Source organism: Sphaerodactylus townsendi, linkage group LG01, assembly GCF_021028975.2.
Source record: "Sphaerodactylus townsendi isolate TG3544 linkage group LG01, MPM_Stown_v2.3, whole genome shotgun sequence".
Taxonomy (NCBI): domain Eukaryota; kingdom Metazoa; phylum Chordata; class Lepidosauria; order Squamata; family Sphaerodactylidae; genus Sphaerodactylus; species Sphaerodactylus townsendi.
Window position 1 is genome coordinate 24,702,267 of NC_059425.1, and position 19,128 is coordinate 24,721,394.

At 47.2% G+C, this 19,128-nt stretch overlaps 1 protein-coding gene across 2 annotated transcripts in view; it reads left to right on the forward strand.

The window, feature by feature from the left end:
- Positions 1-19,128, forward strand: part of CDC42BPG (CDC42 binding protein kinase gamma) — a 67,071-nt gene that overhangs the window by 18,583 nt on the left and 29,360 nt on the right. For both annotated transcript variants that reach the window (XM_048514299.1, XM_048514308.1), the window contains exons 2-10: positions 7,094-7,185; positions 7,589-7,672; positions 11,434-11,529; positions 12,771-12,919; positions 13,247-13,340; positions 13,846-14,046; positions 14,727-14,975; positions 15,852-15,931; positions 18,405-18,520. In XM_048514299.1, coding sequence (XP_048370256.1) covers positions 7,094-7,185; positions 7,589-7,672; positions 11,434-11,529; positions 12,771-12,919; positions 13,247-13,340; positions 13,846-14,046; positions 14,727-14,975; positions 15,852-15,931; positions 18,405-18,520 — 1,161 coding nt within the window. The remainder of the gene's footprint in view (positions 1-7,093; positions 7,186-7,588; positions 7,673-11,433; positions 11,530-12,770; positions 12,920-13,246; positions 13,341-13,845; positions 14,047-14,726; positions 14,976-15,851; positions 15,932-18,404; positions 18,521-19,128) is intronic.

Below are 19,128 nucleotides of genomic sequence, written 5' to 3' on the forward strand. Positions count from 1 at the left end.
AAAAACTAAAGAATTTTGAAAGTTAATACATAAAAAGTTTGTGAAGATAAATATACAAATGAAACCAGAGGCCTTTCTGTTGGGACTTATGGATAGATCTCTGGAAAGAAAACACGGAAATTTTTTTATATATGACAGCTGTTGCAAGAATACTATATGTGCCAAAAATTGAAAATTCTAGCCTATTCTATACCTACAATTGCAGAATGGTAGGTGACATTATTAGAGTTGGCAGAAATGGTTAAACTCACTTTATTACTTAAAAAAATAATTTAGTTACAATTTTGGTTAATTGGATACACTTGATACATTATTTGGATAAAACAGAATAATATAAATTAATGATTAATGGTTTTGAAGGTGAGTGGATTGTTAAAATAAGATCTGATAGAGAAAAGTGTGATGTTTATCAGTTGTAACTTTAAAGAACCAATTTTATTAATGTGGTTAAGGGGCAAGTGGTAATATTTTTTAGCGTGAATATTTTAAGTACTAATTTTAATATTTTATGTACTAATAAACATTTTAACACAAACAAACAGCCGCTTTGCTCCCTAATGTAGTGAGAGGGTAGTTGTGCAGCAAACATCCAGCCCATCTTTTCTGGTCGATCTGATAGGCACAGGCATTGGCGTTGCTTTTTCTTTCCCTGGGACTCATGGAGGAGACAGGTGCCACAATAGGAACATGGCTGCCAAACGGGGCATGATGGGGCATGCAGGGATAACGCCCCTCCTGGGTGCAGACAGGAGCAGGTGAACAAGTCCGATCACAGCTACTCAAGGCTTGTGATTGGGAGCCAGGAGAGGGGAGAGTGCAGCAGCTTTTCCACCTGCTTCCTTGTTTTGTTCTCCCCAAGCTGTTGAGGGATGTGGCAGTCAAGCCCTGAGTCCTAAGGGTGGTTGGGAGCCAGCAGCCAGGAGCTGTGCTGTGTTCAAAGGCATGTAGATGGAACTTGGCCCAGACTCATCCCTCCACTCCTGTCTGGATCAGGCTTGCTGGCATTTTGCTCTGCACGGAGGTCCTCTCTGCTCACCCAGGCAGCAGCAGCAGCAGCAGCAGCAACAACAACAACAACAACAACGACCCCTAGCAATGGATTCCCACAGCCAGGTCCATAGCATGGACCTCTTCCCCTCAGCCCTGCTAGACAGCAGAAACTTGGTCTTCCTTTCCCATTTTCCTCAGCACAGTGCTTTTGCCAGAAGGGGGTAGCCACAAAGGCACCTTGAGTGGGGTGGGAGACCTGGGCACCACTCCTGTGGGACATCTGGGGGCCCCTTTTCGCCACCCGCCTCCAGGAGGAAGGAGCTGGAGGAGCATTGCACTGCCTGCTGCCTCCTCCTCCTGCGCTCCCCCCCCCCAACTCTGCCTCCCCAGCACTGCTTCTACAGCCCTTCATCACTTTGGAGACACTGCTGGGGTGCCAGATTCTGGGCAGGGGAATCCTCGGGCTCCTGAGAATTCCTCCACCCAAAACCTGCCTCCAAAAATCACTGTCCCAGCACAGTTTCCCACAACCCTTCCTCATGTGGGCAACATTCACCCCACCCCCCACCCCCACTCCTGCCAAGGCTCTCTTCCCCCTTTCGCTCTTCTCCCCTTTCACTTTATTCCGGCCTTTCTCTCTCCCCCCTTCCTCTCTCTATCTTCCTTCTTTCCTTCTGTTCTTCCAGCAGTGTGAGTCTGTCTGTCTTTTCCTTCCTTCCTTCCTTCCTTCCTTCCTTCCTTCCTTCCTTCCTTCCTTCCTTCCTTCCTTCCTTCCTTCCTTCCTTCCTTCTAGTTAACACAACTAGGGTTGCTTGGAGGCCCCCCTGAATCTGCTGCCCCGCTGCAGTGGTGTCAGGGGAGGGGCACAATGTCAGTGCTTGCCCTGGGCGCAATTTCCTGTAGCTATGTCCCTGGGCAGCAATCCCAGCAAGGTGCCCAAGCAGAGTGGGTTGTCTCTTCTTACTCATCGTGCACAACACAGGGCAGAGGGTGTGCAAATTTTTCTGAGGGCCATGTCTGGGTTTTTGGAGACATGGAGAGCTCGTGCAGGAGCAAAGGTTCTTTCCATTTCCGGGGTCATATATGTAAAACCCTCCACATCCCTACAGTACTGTACAACATGTCTGTTCATTACAGAAAGCCAGTGTGATATGGTGGTTAGAGTGCCAGGCTGGGATCTGGGAGACCCAGCAGGTCTGAAACTCAGCTTATAATTGATTCTGTCTCATTTCATTTATACCCTGCCTTTTCCCAAGGTGACTGACACCTTTCTCCTCCCATCCATTTGACCCTCACAACGATCCTGTCAGGAAGGTTGAGCTGAGTGTGTGGCTAACCCAAGGTTATTCAGCATGCTTCCATAGTAGAATGGGAATTCAAACCTGGAATCTCCCAACACTGACCACTATATTACTCAGCTTGTTAGATGACTTTGAACTAATAACACACAGACTAATTTACCTCACGGGGTTGCCATGAGGATAAAATGAGGAGGAGAGAACAATGTAGGCCAGTTTGAGGTCGCCTGTTGGGGAGAAATAAATGAAATATTTGGTGGTCTGATTCCATATCTCATCAAGGTTTAAATTCACAGAGACGCAGACATTCGGGCCTTCTCTACTTCACCAGATTCCTCACTCCCTTCCAATACCTATGGTAATCTTGCTCTGTCAGTGGAAGGAATTACAGGGACAATTTCACCTAATTTCCTTTTCCCTCCCCATGCTTTCCATCTTTTTGTCTGTGAGGTTCTCTCAGCATTGTTTTTTTGGAGAATCTTAGGTGTCTGCTAGGGAAAGGCAAGGAAAGATACGCCTCCACAAATTCCTTGTGCTTGTGGTTCATAGGATCCTACCCAGAATACCTGAAGAGCTTGTACGTACATACACCCAATGCATGTAGGACTTGTTTTGTACAGTTGATTTCCCAGATAAAATCTGGGAAATGACTACATGGTCTGAGGCATTATAAATTGGATTGTCAGCATGTATGCCCCATTGAATGTTATGTCCCGGTTGAGTATGACTGGTAGTACTTATGCAATAGGGAATAAAAGCTTGTTCTCATCATTTTCCACACTGTAACATGGGGTTTTCAATAGGATGCCAGCCTCCAGGTGGGACCTGGGGATCTCCTGGAATTGCCCCAGGAGATCAGTTCTTCTGGAGAAAATGGAGGGCCTGTTTGTTTGTTTGTTTGTTTGTTTGTTTGTTTGTTTGTTTGTTTGTTTGTTTGTTTGTATACCCCAACCTACCCCCAAAGGGCTCAGGGCGGCTTACAATGGCATAAAGCCTAAAATCACACATACAGTTCCTATAAATAACAATCAATAAAAACAGTCATAAAAACATTTAAAACAATCCAGCTAAAAACCCCAGATGGCGAGACATATTGTTTCTCCCACGGGAAGCTCAGGGGAGATATCGTAATCGGGAAGCATTCAGCTGGCTTGATCGAAAGGCCTGGTGGAACAGCTCCATTTTACAGGCCCTGAGGAATTGGGTCAGGCTCTGCAGGGAGCTGATGTTACTTGGCAGCATGTTTCACCAGGCTGGGGTTGGGGCGAGGGCCATAAAGGCCCTGGCCCTTTACAGCCAGCCGGATATCCCTCGGGCCTGAGACCACCAGTAGATTCCCCTCGGCTGAGTGGAGAGTTCTCTGAGGATGATACTGGGAGATGCGGTCCTGCAAGTATGTGTATCCAAGTCCGCTTATGGCTGCTTACACCAAAATTTTGAAGATGATCCGGGCAGCAGGCAGCCAGTGTAGATGTTCCAAGATTGGTGTTACCCCACTTAGGTTCGTGTCCTTCCCAGGTTCCATCCCCAAATCTCCAGAAGTTTCCCAAGTTGGATCTGGCAACCCTACCTCCATCCGTTGACCAGGAAGGGGTACCTGCTATCTTCAGTCTCAACCTTTTCGAGCCTGCAGGCACCTTTAGGATTCTGACACAAGGTGGTAGGTGCTAGTGAAAAATGGCTGCTGCAGGCAGTGGAGCCAACCACAAATGTCAGGGCTTGAGAGTATGCATTTTTAGATGAACATATTCTTTTGAAATATTTTCTGGCATACACTCAGCTTACTTTCAGTCACATTGTGAAAAGTCTTGTGCTGTGGGGGCAACTGCTACCGAAACATCTCCAGGACTTTGTGAGGAGAGTGAGTTGAGCTAGCAGAGCACAGTGCCTTTTTGATTATCTCATTGTAACAAGCTGCGTTTCTTCGTATCATTGAGTTTAATAAGCCTTGAAGTCTCATTACGAAATTGGCATTGAATCTAGATTGCCGGCTAGCTTATTCTTGTATCCAGGGCTGGTTTGTTACATATTTGTATACCTTTATGCATTTTTATTTGAATTGTAAAATAATTATATAGTAAAGTACCGTATATACTTGTGTATAAGCCGAGGCACCTAATTTTACTGCACAAACATGGGAAAACTTATTGACTTGCCTATAAGCCAAGGGTGGGAAGCCGGGAGGCAGAGGGAGCTCCTTATTTGGGCAGTGACATCAGGGGGAGTCCCTCTGCCTGCCTGCTGGGTTTAACAAAGCCCAGCCAGAGGGCAGGCAGAGGGAGCGCCTTATTTGGGCAGTGACTCCCCCTGATGTCACTGCCCAAATAAGGAGCTCCCTCTGCCTGCAGGCTAGGTTTGATGAAGCCCAGCCAGCCAGGGTGCCTCGGGGTTCCCCCTTCACCCTCCGAGGAGGGCAGCAACAAGCGGCTTGTGCAGCCCCCAGCCTCGGCAGAGGCCTGAAGAGCTGGCTGGTAAGCGGTGACTCGTGTATAAGCCGAGGGGGCATTTTTCAGCCTTAAAACAGGGCTGAAAAACTCGGCTTATACGTGGGTATATACGGTAAGTCTGTTTTTCTGCACTCCAGTAGAGGCTTATTTTGTCAGAATTAAGCTGTAGCCCTGTGGTACAATTTCTGTTTCCTTTAACTGCTGGTCAGAGGCATAGCTGGCCAGAGTGCGCCTGGTGCGTACTCTGTGTTTTCCATCCCCCCCAGCGCCCGCCCCCCCCCCCCGCCTCCACACACACTTACCTTAGTTCAGCCTGGAAAAGCGGTCTGTTCCCTTCTGGCTGAAAATGGCCTGGTGGGAACTACCCATGACACCTTGGGGCTCGCAAGGTCTCCTGGGAAGTGTAGTTCCCACCAGGCCATTTTCAGCCTGAAGGGAACAGACCGCTTCTCCAGCCTGCACTGTTTCAATAAGGTAAGTGTGGGGGCGGGCACCGCGGGGGAGTGGGGTGCTGTGGGCGGATTTTCCACCCTCCTCAGCCATGTGCCTGGTGCAACATGCTCCCCCCATCCCCCTGGTAGCTCCAATTCTGCTGGTGTTGTGTACCACCTCCTTTTCTTATTATGGTGGAAACATCTCCAGTGGCGAATCAGAATCAAAGCCCCATCTAGCCTCGTCCAGTTTCTTTAAAAACTTATTTATAGGTATTATACATATATTTATAGGTATTATACATAATACATCATGCCTAACAGTTTTTAGGAGATCGAACTGAAGTAATAATATATATAAATTTGGACAACATAATTACTAAATAAAATTCTTAAGCAAAATTTAGATTTAATTTGATTAAGGTCAGACTGATAAAAATAATCTCATTGTCTGTTCCATGTGGTTATTGGAGCAGCAGTGGCGTAGTGAGTTAAGAGCAGGTTCATTCTAATCTGGAGGAATCAGGTTTGATTCCCCGCTCTGCTGTCTGAGCTGTGGAGGCTTATCTGGGGAATTCAGATTAGACTGTGCACTCCCACACATGCCAGCTGGGTGACCTTGGGCTAGTCACAGCTTCGGAGCTCTCTCAGCCCCACCCACCTCACAGGGTGTTTGTTGTGAGGGGGGAAGGGCAAGGAGATTGTAAGCTCCTTTGAGTCTCCTACAGGAGAGAAAGGGGGGATATAAATCCAACTCTTCTTCTTTTCTTCTTAATGCATCTGATCAGATAAGTTCAATGTTTGTAAAATCCTCCTTTTTTGTAGTGCAGATAACTTTAAATAAAATCCTCAGGTTTGTCTAACACAGCTTACGTGTTGGTATTCTTTTCTGTTTCAAAACTTTAGCAAAAGCGAACAAATAAAAATAAGGAGAGCGAAAGTGCCAGTAACATCATTGTCTGTGCCCATTGTCAGCATAATTGTCAAATTGTTTTAATTTAATTTTAATGGGGTTTTGTTTGTATATGCTGTGTGAGGAAATTATGTTGTGCACCGCCCAGAGCCCTTCGGGGGTAGGGCGGTATACAAAACCCATAAAGAAAGAAAGAAAGAAAGAAAGAAAGAAAGAAAGAAAGAAAGAAAGAAAGAAAGAAAGAAAGAAAGAAAGAAAGAAAGAAAGAAAGAAAGAAAGAAAGAAAGAAAGAAAGAAAGTCTTCCCAAATATTTTAGCTGTGACTCAGCCCTGCCAGTTATGGAAGAAGTCTGCCCAAGGTGTATCACAAAACCTACCGTGGTTATTTTCACCGTTGTGTATTTTAACTAGTCTAACAGGATATAAAAACACATGAGGGGTGTCAGGAAAGGTGTTCGGAGGGTCTGATTTCACATCTTCCCATGGGCACCGTGTTGGGGATTGCTGTGGCGTGAAAGACCCTAGAATGGGTGGAGCAACGCAAATAGGAGTAGGGTTGATTTTCAGTTGCCATATGCACGGGATCATGGGGGGGCATCACCCCATATGAAGGAATGGTTTGTCTTCATTTCTCAGTGGGTAACTGACCTAGATGGTCCATGCTACCACGATCTCATCAGATCTCAGAAGCTGAACATGGTCAGTCATATTACTTGGATGGCAGACAACCAAGGGATTGCATTTTTTATCCATTCAGTTAAACATTTATATCCAAACCTTCTGTCTTTTTAGTAAATATAAAAGTCTTGATTTAATTGATGTATGCTGCAATGTTTCTGATCACGTGAGATTTGTGCACAAGAGCTTGTGCTGGGCTAAATTTTGTTAGTCTTTAAAGTGCACTGGATTAAATTGGTTTATTCGGTCAGTTGTCTCTAATTCAACTGACGGGGCTGTTTTAAAATGCAAGCAAATAAATAAATCGGCTTCTTCCTGACTTTTTTCTCCTTCCAGCCGCTCCTGTAGTCACCAAGGCAAAGCACCTGAATCTGCAACGAGATGACTTTGAGATCTTGAAAGTGATTGGACGAGGGGCTTTTGGAGAGGTGAGTGCCAACAACAGCCATCTTTGTATCTGGGAAATATGGACAGATTCCCTTCAGGAGAGAATTTGGGGGGGGTGGGGTATTTTTAATTAACATGGGACTCTTCAGGAGGCTCTTGGAGGATGGAGCCTCTAGTGGAAGGGACTGATAGTAACGAGTAGAGCCCAGAATGTGAGCTAGCCCTGAGGATGACCTCAATTTACCTGGAAGATATTTGCCAATAGGATCTGAACCTGGCAGTGATTGACCAGGAAAGAAATCATGGGCTGATGGTGTACAGCTCAGTGAAAAGTCAAAAACTGACTACCCAAAATCTATACCTGTGATTGGCTACATCATTCCAGTAGCCGTTTGTACTGGCCATGGTGATGGTTAGTGAGAAATATGTCCTCTCTCCCCTCAGGTGGCAGTCGTGCGAATGAAGGAGACAGATAAAGTTTTTGCAATGAAGATTCTGCACAAATGGGAAATGCTGAAGAGGGCTGAGGTACTACAACACCACCCCCTTGTTAAGCCCTGTGGCCTGTGACAATAGCAGGGTCTCCTTTGGAGGGGGTAGTGTAGGGATCCAAGAGTGGACCTCTTAAGAAAAGGGACAGACACAGTTATCCCTTGATTAGGACGAATCATACTGGGTCCCAAGCTTTAGGGAGCCTTCATGAGGAAACTAATCAATTACCTTGGGTTTGTTTGAGGCCTACTACTGGGTCAGTTGTGGCTTGGTCACCTGGGTAACAAAGTCTGTGTGGGGGCCCATCACCTTGTAATTGGCAGTAGCTTGGGAACAGAAGTCTAAAGTCACTGGAGGGAGGGAGGAAGAGCTTTGGCCCCTCACCCACTCTAGAAACAGCCCTGTAGACACCATGAGAGGCAGATGTCTCATGCTTGAGGAACATGAAGGTTCCCTCTTCAGAGAAAATGGAAGGCCTGTGCCAAAATGCTGTATCCGTTGATTATAAAACTGTAATAATCTCTGCCCTTCACCTGCTTTAGAAGCTTGCTGCTTTCCATACCAGCCAGCTTCGTGGTGGCGATCTGGATCAGGCTTTTTATTGGTGCCTCTTGAATATTTCCTTTGGGACTAGAAAAGGCTGCATAAACAGGTCCATTTTTGAATGAAAATGCTTTTGTCATACCGACTTGGTCTGAGTAGACAACTTGAAATATAGAGCCCTGAAAGGTCTTTGTTGCCTTCTTTTTTTGGAAATCAAAGAGGATGACGCGAGGCATTGCAAACAGAGCTGTCTACAGCTTTTCGTGGTACCTAAGCGCTGGGGCTGGAATCCTGTAGAAGATCTCTGCTAATGGAAGAAGGAAAGGTTTCATGAATCCTCATTTCCTGGCTCCCTCTTGAGAGTTGCCAACCTCCAGATGGAGACTGGATACCTCCCAAAATCAAATTTGATCTCCAGTCTACATAAATCACTTATTTATTTTTATTTAAGACGTTTATTCCCACTTCTCCTGGAGAAAATGGCTGCTTTTGGAAGGTTGGCTGCATGGCATTATACCCTACCAAGGCCTCTCTCTTCTCTAAACCCTGCCTTCTCAGACTTCAGCCTCAAATCTCCAGTTATTTCCATACACAGCCCTCTTTTCCTGGAAGTCCTTGTCTCCCAGAAAGAGAAATTCAGAGAACCAGGGTGTTGTGGTTTTTCTGGGTTGTATGGCCGTGTTCCAGTAGCATTTTCTCCTGACGTTTCACCTGCATCTGTGGCTGGCATCTTCAGAGGATCCGATGGTAGTAAAGCAAGGTTTACTTGCTTTACTTTACAAGGAAGCTTGCTTTACTGCCATCAGATCCCCTGAAGATTCCAGCCACAGATGCAGGCGAAACATCAGGAGAAAATGCTACCTGGAACACAGGCATACAACCTGGAAAACCCACAGTACCCTAGTGATTCCGGCCAGCAAGCGGAGGAAAGCAATGGAATCACACTCCTCAGATGGGAATCTGTTCCGTCTATGGAAATTCTCTGTGGCACCCAAGCTATAATTTAGATTGTTGTTTCACAATGATATAATATCATTTTGCATGTCTATATTTAAATTGGCTGCTGCCTTTGTTCTCTTTGTTCCGGTTATTATCGAGCGCCGCAATCCTAAGAACGCTTTCCTGGGAGTAAGCCACACTGAATGGGTTTCAGTATTGCTCTTAGCAGTCCTGTTTAGAATTGTGCCCTAAGCAGCTGATCTTGGGAACAAATAGCTGTTTCAGAGGTGTTTTTATGGAGAACACAAGAAATGCATATTCTTCAATTGTTTCAAAAATAAATTGTAAGACATTGCGTTAGTTCTGTAACAGGAGAATCAATAACCCTTTTGAAAGAGTGCATAAGGTTCGACACGATGTTTTCCCCACTTAAAACTGTCACATTAGCAGTTCAAAAGAACATCAGGATTTTAAATGGGCATTTGACTTGAGGCTGTGCTCTGAATTTTCACTATTAATTTTGAAATTGCTGTTCATTGGAGGGGATTTTCTGCCTCGTGTGCTGATGCTGTGGAGTCTCTTCAGCCGGCTGTAAAAATTTGCTCATGATTCTGTCTGTATTCCATGTGAACCCAGAGGTGATCTAAATTCTTCTCAGTGCACCCAGCCATGCTAAGAATGCAATCTTATGCATAGTTACACCAGTCTAATGGCACTGAGATCAATGGGCTTGGACTGGAATAACTCTGCATGGGATTGCAAAGTAGGGTTGGTTTCACACTTCCCTCGTTGTGCTTTCATTGTGTGAACAGAGAATCCATGCATCAGCGTTCTCTCCCCTGATATCCACCATTCCCCCCTTCCTACCACTGACCATTTTGTTTTCTTTTAAAAAATCAGTAATTATGAGTGAAAAAATCAGCGTTATGACACTGGAGGGATATGCTACTACTTCTAATGGAAATGATAAATCCAACAAAAAGCCCACCCGTAGCAGAAGGGAGGGAATGGCGGATACAAAGGGATTGGGGTTGTGGTCATCCAGAAAATCTTCACCTACTCATACACGCAGTGACCAAATTCACTTTGAATATGACCTTTTTTTGTGGAAAATTTGTATAAAAGCAGGTTTTGGGGAAATTAAGCAGTGGTGCAGGGGGAAGCTTCTAAGGTGTATACTTCGGCAACATTTATTTGCTTACTTCATTTATACCCTGCTTTCTACCCCAGCGAGGATCCAAAAGGGTTTACAACATTCCCCTCCATTTTATCCTCACAGCAACCCTGTGTGGTAGGCTAGGCCGAGAGGATGTCTCTGACCCAAGGTCACCCAGCAAGCTTCCATGGCAGAGAGGACATTCACACCTGGAGTGTCTCAGATCTAACCACTGCATCAAACTGGCTTCAGAGAGAAGCGACCTCTGTGCCCCCTGCCCAGATCCCAAAATAAACAGCTGCAGTTGGGGGAAGATGTAGAGCCAAATCTCTGTGTAGAAGCAACCTAAGTCACACTGGAAGCATACAGAAAGCTTCCCTTCCTGAATCATTATCCCAGAGCCCTTGCTCTCCAGTGTGACCCGTCTTCCTAATACCTTTCACAAGATGCACACATCCATCTTGACCCCAGATGGCTGCATTCACTCCATTCACAGGGGTCGCCTAAGACTCTCTACACCAGTGTTTTCCATCTGTAAAATGAATAAATGTTAGGGTTGGGGGTCACCACAACATGAGGAACTGTATTAAAGGGTTGCAGCATTAGGAAGGTTGAGAACCACTGATGTAGAGGTTAAGAGCAGGTGCACTCTAATCTGGAGAACCAGATTTGATTTCCCGCTCTGCCACTTGAGCAGTGGAGGCTGTGGAGGCTTATCTGGTGAACCAGATTGGCTTGTGCACTCCAACACACACCAGCTGGGTGACCTTGGGCTAGTCACAGTTCTTTGGAACTCTCTCAGCCCCATCCACCTCACAGGGTGTTTGTTGGGGGGGGGGGGAAGGGAAATGAGAGTGTACACTCCTTTGAGTCTCCTTGCAGGAGAGAAAGGGGGATATAAATCCAAACTCTTCTTCTTCTGTCAACAATTAGCCACAATGGCCAAAAGCAGTCTTCATATGCAGGCCCGGCATGCCTCTGATTACCTAGACAGGGCAAACGATGTGGGGAGGGGAACCGTCTCCATCTGATTCTGCACTTCCACCTCACACTGACATTTCAGATGACCACAGTTGGAGGCAAATTGCTGGGCTTGATGGACCCATGCATCTGACTCTGGTTTTGCTTCTTTGCCACCTTCCCCGCACCCCTTCCCCAGACGGCTTGCTTCCAGGAAGAGCGTGATGTGCTGGTGCATGGGAACAAGCAATGGATCACCACCCTGCATTATGCCTTCCAGGATGATCACTACTTGGTAAGCTTCTCCCAGCCACCCATGACCATGAGCCCACAGAAGATCCCCCTTGTTGGGAGATCTCAGTTCGCACTTCATCTGTCACCATAAAGCCTTTGGGAATCCAGTGTAGGTACCTTCTGAGGCAGCTGATTCAGGCATGCCAGCATCTGGGCAATTTGCATGCAGGGTCAGCCATGCAGCATGCAGGCTGAGGCAGAGGCGTAACTGGGCCAAACTGTGCCCGGTGCGCATTCTATATTTTCTGCCCCCCATGGCCCCCCCGCCCCGTGCCCCCCCCTGCAGCGCCCCCCTTCCCCTTTTTTCACATTTACCTTTGTTCCTTTCCTTTTTCAGAGCTTTTTCAGGCTGCAAAATACCTGTTCTCAGTAAAAACGGTCTGATGGGAACTGTACTTACCAGGAGACCTTGAGAGCCCCAAGGTCTCCTGGGAACTGTAGTTCCTTAGGCCATTTTTAGTGTGAACAGGCCTTTTGCAGCCTAAAAAGTTCTGGAAAAGGAAAGGAACTAAGGTAAGTGTGGGAAGGAGGATGGGGGGTGCCGCAGGGGGGGCAGGGGAAAGGGGGAGGGGCCTGGGGGCATTTTTCTGCACGCCCCCGGCATGTGCACGGTGCACGGCGCACCCCCTGTCTCCTTGTAACTCCGCCACTGGGCAGAGGTCTTGCAAGGAGTCATTTCCCTGGCAGGCTGGCTGAGAGAGACTGGAAAGGAGTTTTCCAGGAGAAGCGTTGCACAGTTAAGAGGGACCACCTTGTAGCAAGTCAACCTGTAGTTGGTCTATCGTGCCCAGAATAATTTTCACCTCTTTACCAAGGTATCAAATAGTGGGAGATCTTTTCTAGCTGTCCTCAGTCTCCTTCTTGATCTCTTCCTGTCCTACACAGTGGAATTCTCAGCAGGGGCGTATCTAGGAAAAAAGTAGTCCGGTGCAAAATCTGAGCCCCACCCCTCAGTATGGGCTCTCCCCCACCATGACCAAACAATTTTTTTGCACCAGGTCTTGAAGTCAGTGTATGGACCCAGGGGGGAGGAGGAGGGGCGGGGGCAATTTTCCACCCCCACGGACTAAATGGCCGCAGCCTGGGGACATTTGACCCCATATGTCCCCTTGGGTGGTACACCCCTGAGACTCCCATGAGGGAGGTGAACAATGACTTGCTGATTGCTGTGAGGTTGTCCCCTTCCTGGGCCCTCCCTCTTTTGCATCTCCCGCTCTTCTACCCCTTCTCCTCTTTCTGCAGTACCTCGTGATGGACTACTATGCAGGAGGCGACCTGCTCACCCTCCTAAGCAAGTTTGAGGACCGTTTGCCCGAGGACATGGCTTGTTTCTACCTGGCAGAGATGGTCTTGGCCATCCACTCCATTCACAAGCTTGGATATGTCCACAGGTATCTGCCGCTTGGCCTCTCAACCAACTACTGACCTCACCCCTCTGCCTTTGTTTACTACATTTGTAAAAGGAGAAGGGGCCATACCTGTCTTTGGGGGTGGGCCAAATGGAATGAGAAAGGAAGGGAGGAAATGGTGCAGTCGTCGCCCTGACCAGGGATGCTTCTTCTACACCAAAATGGGCATTCCCGTGCATCTCCTTGGGGCTTAAGTGGTCTCAAGTTAAGAAAGATGGGAAGAAAGCGGGAGGCCTGGAAAGAGAACTGGTTTGTACCTGCTCCTCCAGCATAGCTCCTTGCTTATTGGTGTTGCCTTCAACTCTGCAGGGATATCAAGCCAGACAATATCCTCATTGACACAAATGGGCACATCCGCCTGGCCGACTTTGGCTCCTGTCTGCGGCTGCGTCCAGATGGCACGGTAAGCCTCAATTGTGACTTGGGGCAATGCGCAATTCAGGTACTGCATCCTTGGAGCATCAGATACAAGTGGCTGTTCTCAGCTCATCTCAAGTCTTGACTGGAAATTTTGAAGAACTGGTCATCTTTATGGTGTGCAAGATTTCACTGACGCATTTCAAAGTATAGTCCGTTCTATTACAAATGTGGCTCAGTACATTGGGCTGTAGGTGGTATATGATCTCAAGAAGTAAATTATTCATTTAAAACTGTAACTTTTTAAAAAATCAATAAATGCAAGTGAATAGCCCAAGTGTAATATTAAGTTCCTGCAAAAGTTATCCTCATTAGGAAAAAGTTCCTACATTGGTTTTTAAGGGGTCTCCCTTGGTAAGGACCCATATAACCACAGGGCAGTATGGACTGGGATTTTGTGGATTTTGAAGTGTGGGATACAGGAAAAGATGCTAGTTGAAAACTGTATCCCAAACTATACTGACCCCAAACTCTTCTTTTCCTTCTCCCAGGTGGTGTCTCCAGTAGCAGTAGGGACTCCTGATTACATTTCTCCCGAGATTTTGCAGGCCATGGAGGACAGGAAGGGGAAATACGGCCCAGAATGTGACTGGTGGTCACTGGGGGTCTGTATGTATGAGCTGCTTTTTGGAGAAACCCCCTTCTATGCAGAGTCCCTGGTGGAGACGTATGGCAAGATCATGAACCACGAGGTGAGCAAGACACTGGGGGAAGACCTGTGGAGTGTGGGTTTGTGGCAGCAGTAGAAGAAATGGACACGGCAGATGATCCATGCAGTACATTGCGAGCCTATTTTGAATGCCTCCCATGTGGCATTTTGGGGTCAGGCAAAGGTGGTCCTCCCCCTCATTGGGAACAACCAGAGATGGGACAGAGTACTGTACAGGTAGCCAACTGATCATCATTCTGGTTGGGTGGAAGAATTTGCTCCTGTTCAGTAGTTGGCTGATGGCACCGTTTAGAATTTGGATGCAAATCTCCCCAACCTCTGTCATTTTTGCATCCTTGGGGTCATTTGCATGAGTAATCTGTACCTGTCTGTTTCTGCAAGCTGATGTGCTCTCTGTTTGTGTCAGTTAGTGGTATGGGAGGTATGGTGTGCAGGTGGTTGAGAGATAATTACCTTGGATTTGGAAATTGACTGGATGACCTTCAAGTGTCTTCAACGATGCAATGGGTATTCTAAGCCCTGGGGAAGGGGCTGTTGGAACTGTATGAAGGTCATCATCAGGATCCAAATTCCCTGGGCAAACATGTTTGTGCTCCTTCCTCCATTTGACCCTACTGGAAATTGTGTCTCAGGGTGGTCTTCTCAAGCATCGACTGGGGCCTGCTGTCTGCTGCCCTTTGTTTTTTTGATCCTTATGCACAGGACCATCTGCAGTTCCCCACCGACATCACAGACGTCTCAGAGAGTGCGAAGGACCTCATCCGGGGGCTGCTGTGTCGCCAGGAGTTGCGCCTTGGTCAGAATGGCATTGAAGACTTCAAGAGGCATCCTTTCTTTGAGGGCATCGACTGGGAGAACCTCCGCAAGAGCACGCCGCCCTACGTGCCAGAGGTGGCCAGCCCTGCCGACACCTCCAATTTTGATGTGGATGACGACACGCTCAAGGAGTCGGTGAGTGGTTAAGGGCAAAGCGTGGTGCTGAGCTGTCTCCTGCCCAAAACACTAGGATATGACACTGCTGCTGGGTAGTGGTTAAGAGCAGGTGGACTCTAATCTGGAGAACCAGGTTTGTTTCCCCACTCCTCCACATGAAGTCTTCTGAATGACTTTCGGCTAGTCATAGTTCTCTCAGAACTCAGTTAGCCTTGCCTAACTCATAAAGTGTGGGTGTAACGAACTTTCAAAGTTCAAGCCAAAGTAACCATTCTCAGTTCTTTATTGTGCTGGCAATCATAGTCAGATACAGGCAATGCGAGATCTGAGAGCCTCAGACCTCTGATAGTAGATTTTACACAGTGGCATATCACTTTCCCGCCAATACAGAATAAACAAAGCCAATACTCAAAGCAATACAGAATAAACAAAGCATAGTTTCACACAGGCAAGTAGAGATCACCTACAAGTGAAAATCCCCATCCCAGGCAGAAAGCCAGAAGCAGCCAGCAGCCACCCCCCAAGGACAGATCACACACTCACCACATCCTGCAGTGGGGAGAGAAAAGTGATTTTAAGCTGCCTTGAGAAATCTTAGAGTTGAGCAAAATGGAGTATAAATCCAAACTCTTCCTCTTCTTCTCTACAAATGCTGGCTGTGAACTATATTTCAACTTGCTTGCACCACTGTTTGTGTGTGACCAAGTACAGTTAGGGGATAGAATTCTCTCACAGTTGCCTAGCTGTCTCTTGTGTTCCTACCACTCTGATTACACATATGGATACTCAGGAGGAAGCAGAAGTCCTAGAAGGAGCTACCTGCCCCCCCATTTTATACATGTCAAGAGCAGTAGACTTTTCTGAATAGGTTTCCTCTCCTCCCTGCCCTTCTAGGGGACGTTGCCACCAGTGTCTCATGCTGCTTTCTCTGGCCACCACCTTCCATTTGTTGGATTCACCTTCACTTCTGGAGGGTGAGTAGAACCCCAGTTTTATCCCCTCCATCTTTCACATACACCCTTCTCAAAGATTTTATGGAAAGCTGGGTTTGGTTTCTGACTCTTCGACATGAGCAGTGTCGGAGAACTGGGTTTGTTTCCCCACTCCTCCATATGAAGCTTGCCATGTGAGCTTGGGCCAGTCATAGTTCTTTCAGAACTCTCTCAACTTCACCTACCTCACAAGGTGTCTGTTGGGTGAGGGGAAGGTGATTGTAAGCTGCTTTCAGACAGCTTAAAGGTAGAGAAAAATGGGGGATAAAAATAAACTCTTCTTTTTTAAAAATTGTAGTTAGGTGTGTTTTAAAAGCTGGGGGGAAACCTCTGGTGGTGTGGGGGAGAGGGGGATAGTAGACATGAGCAGATATTGGAGAAAACATGGAGTAAACCTCCTGTGTGGACAGTCTGTAGATGTCGCAATTGCCGCCTCAAAGAGTCCACAATGCGGAATTGTCCCCATGAGGAAAGAGCCAGGGTTGGAGCTGCTTCTGCATGAGGAAAGACTGAAGCATTTGGGGATCTTTGGTGTGGAAAGTGCCATCAAGTCGCTGCTGACATATGACCTTGTAGGGTTTTCAAGGCAAGGGATGAACAGAGGTTTGCCATCGCCGGCCTCCATGAACCAAACTTGCACTTCTTTGGTGGCCTCCCACCCAAGTACTAACCTCAGCCAGCCCTCCTTCACTTCCAAGACTTGACAACAGCTGTCTAGCATTGGCCATCTAGGATAGTGGTGGGGCTCTTAAGCTTAAAGAAAATATTATAATGGTGGGAAGAGGGACATAATTATAAAATGTTGCTTAGTTTAGTGGAGATAAATGCAGTTGCGTAGCTGCAATGGGGTTGGAGTGGGGGCTGTGCCCCGGGCGTGCACCATTGGAGTCATGTGGGGGTGGAAAATTGCCCCCCTTCCCCCATTGCCCCCCCCTTACCTTAATTCAGCCAGCTGCAAAAGGCAGCCAGCTGAAAAAGCAGCCTGGTGAGAACTACATTTCCCAGGAGATCTTGCGATCCACACACCCCAGGGAGGCCTCTGCAGGAGTTGGGTCTCGCAAGGTCTCCTGGGAAGTGTAGTTCCCACCAGGCTGCTTTACTTACTAAGGTAAGTGGGGGAGGGCATGGGAAGGCGCCATTTTGTCTCAAGCGCCATTTTCCTCCCCTACGCCACTGAATAAATGAGAAAGGTTTGGAGCAGGTGAAAGAAAGGAATACTTCACGTCGTGCATAATTTGTTTATAGAATGTATTGCCATAAGGTGTGATGAAGGATGTAGGTTCAGATGTCTTTAAAAAGCAATTACATACATTCATGGAAGAGCAGCAGCTATTAGCTACCATAGCTAATTTATTTATCAAGTACATTTTAAAATTCCGCCCTTCCCCTGAAGAGTTCAGAGCGGTGTGTCCAGTTCTCCTTTCCTCGTTTTACCCTCGCGACAACCTGTGAGGAAGGTTGGGCCAAGAGACACTTCGCAAGCTTCCTGGATGCTTTTGAAAGCGAAGCTTCTGGATCATGGCTGCTGTGAGGAACACCACAAAAGAGGGTGGCTTGTTTCACAGATTGCTTTGTGGACATCTGAGAAGCTTGAGCCTAACCGTTGCCAGAGACAAGGTGCAGGGCTAGATGGAACCTGGGTGTTCTTGGAGAACACGCATGTATGACCTGCAGTTCATAAGGACATAAGTTCACATTCCACTTTAAATTGGTTTCATGTGGACAGTTTATCACTTGCAGTAATACGGATTGTCGGGAATCCCATTCACAAACACGAATTTAAGTGCCATGGAGGCTGGGCGAGGTGTTCCAATTGTCAACTCTTTGAGATAGGGCCAGTGAGGAAGGGAGGGGGAACTGCTCCTGGGGCATGAACTGCCTGCGCGCCCCCTCCTGCCCCCGCCCCCGACATGTGACTGCAATGGTGGTGTCCCGGGCAAGCCGTCCCAAATGTCCCCGTTGCAGCTACGCCTCTGGAAAGGGCTGAATGGGGGCACTTTTAATTTTTAGTTCTAATTTTATCCTGCCCTTTCTTCAAAGGCAGCATTTACTGGGTTGTAACCCCCCTCCATGTTATTTTCACGATGACTCTGTGTTGTGTGTTTAGGCTAGACTGAGAAGGGAGGGACTTTGGGTCCTCTGGTTTGCTTGATGCACTAGTCTGTATGCTGGGATCCCAAGTATGTGGTTTGAATGAAATAGGATTTCAGTGCACCCTGGAGATTGAAAGTGCAGAACAGAAGGTCCAATTTAAGCTAGATTAATTAATGCAGCATGAGACGAAGCAGTATTTTGTGGACTGATCGTTAACAGTGGCAAAAAGAGAGTCAAACCACACAAATATGAATATGAATACAAATTTCTGCAAATCTATTTTACTCGTAAGCATTTTGAACCCTGTCTGGGCAATGTGTGCCAAAGAGGACAGTGTGCTGACCCCTCTCTGATCCTGTAGCTTCCTCTTGGAGAGGCATCCAGCCTCGCCCTCCAGCAGCTCCAGCTCCATGCGGCTAGAGAAAAGGATCCGGACTCTGGAACGTGAGAAGCTGGATCTGGCTCGTAAGCTACAAGGTGAGTCCTAGAAGAGGGTCTCCGAGTCCTTATAGAGGCCTGTGAGGATACAAGCCAGGAGTCCCAACCGCTCAGGCCCAGCTCTGGATCCAACTTCAGCCAGTTCTCACCAGAGCCCAGCAATGTAATAGTGGCTCTGAGCATGCACAGAGTGTAAATACCGCTAGGTGCCATACACATGTGATGTAAGGGGTCCTAGGTTTCTTTCTTTAAAGATCACTATTTCCCATTGCCACAATAATTTGTTCTTCTGAAATCAGGGCGCAGAATCTGGCGCCAAGCATCATGCCAGTCTGTTGCCACCTTTTCACTGTTAGACTTTTTCTTCCTTCGCAAAGGGAGGTGCAGTGGTGGGATTCAAATAATTTAACAACTGATTCCAGTGGTGGGATTCAAATAATTTAACAATCGGTTCTGCCGAAGTTGTGCGAACCTGCTGAATCCCACCACTGGGGAGGTGCACAGAAGTGGCATGCCCATTTGGTGGACCAGACAGGCCATATAATTTGCAGGGAAAGTTTCAGGTGGGCCGTTGTCTGGATGGCCACTGGCTGCCAGAAGCAAGCATAGCCAAGCCCCAGTAGCTCTGCCAGTTGGGTCAGACCTAG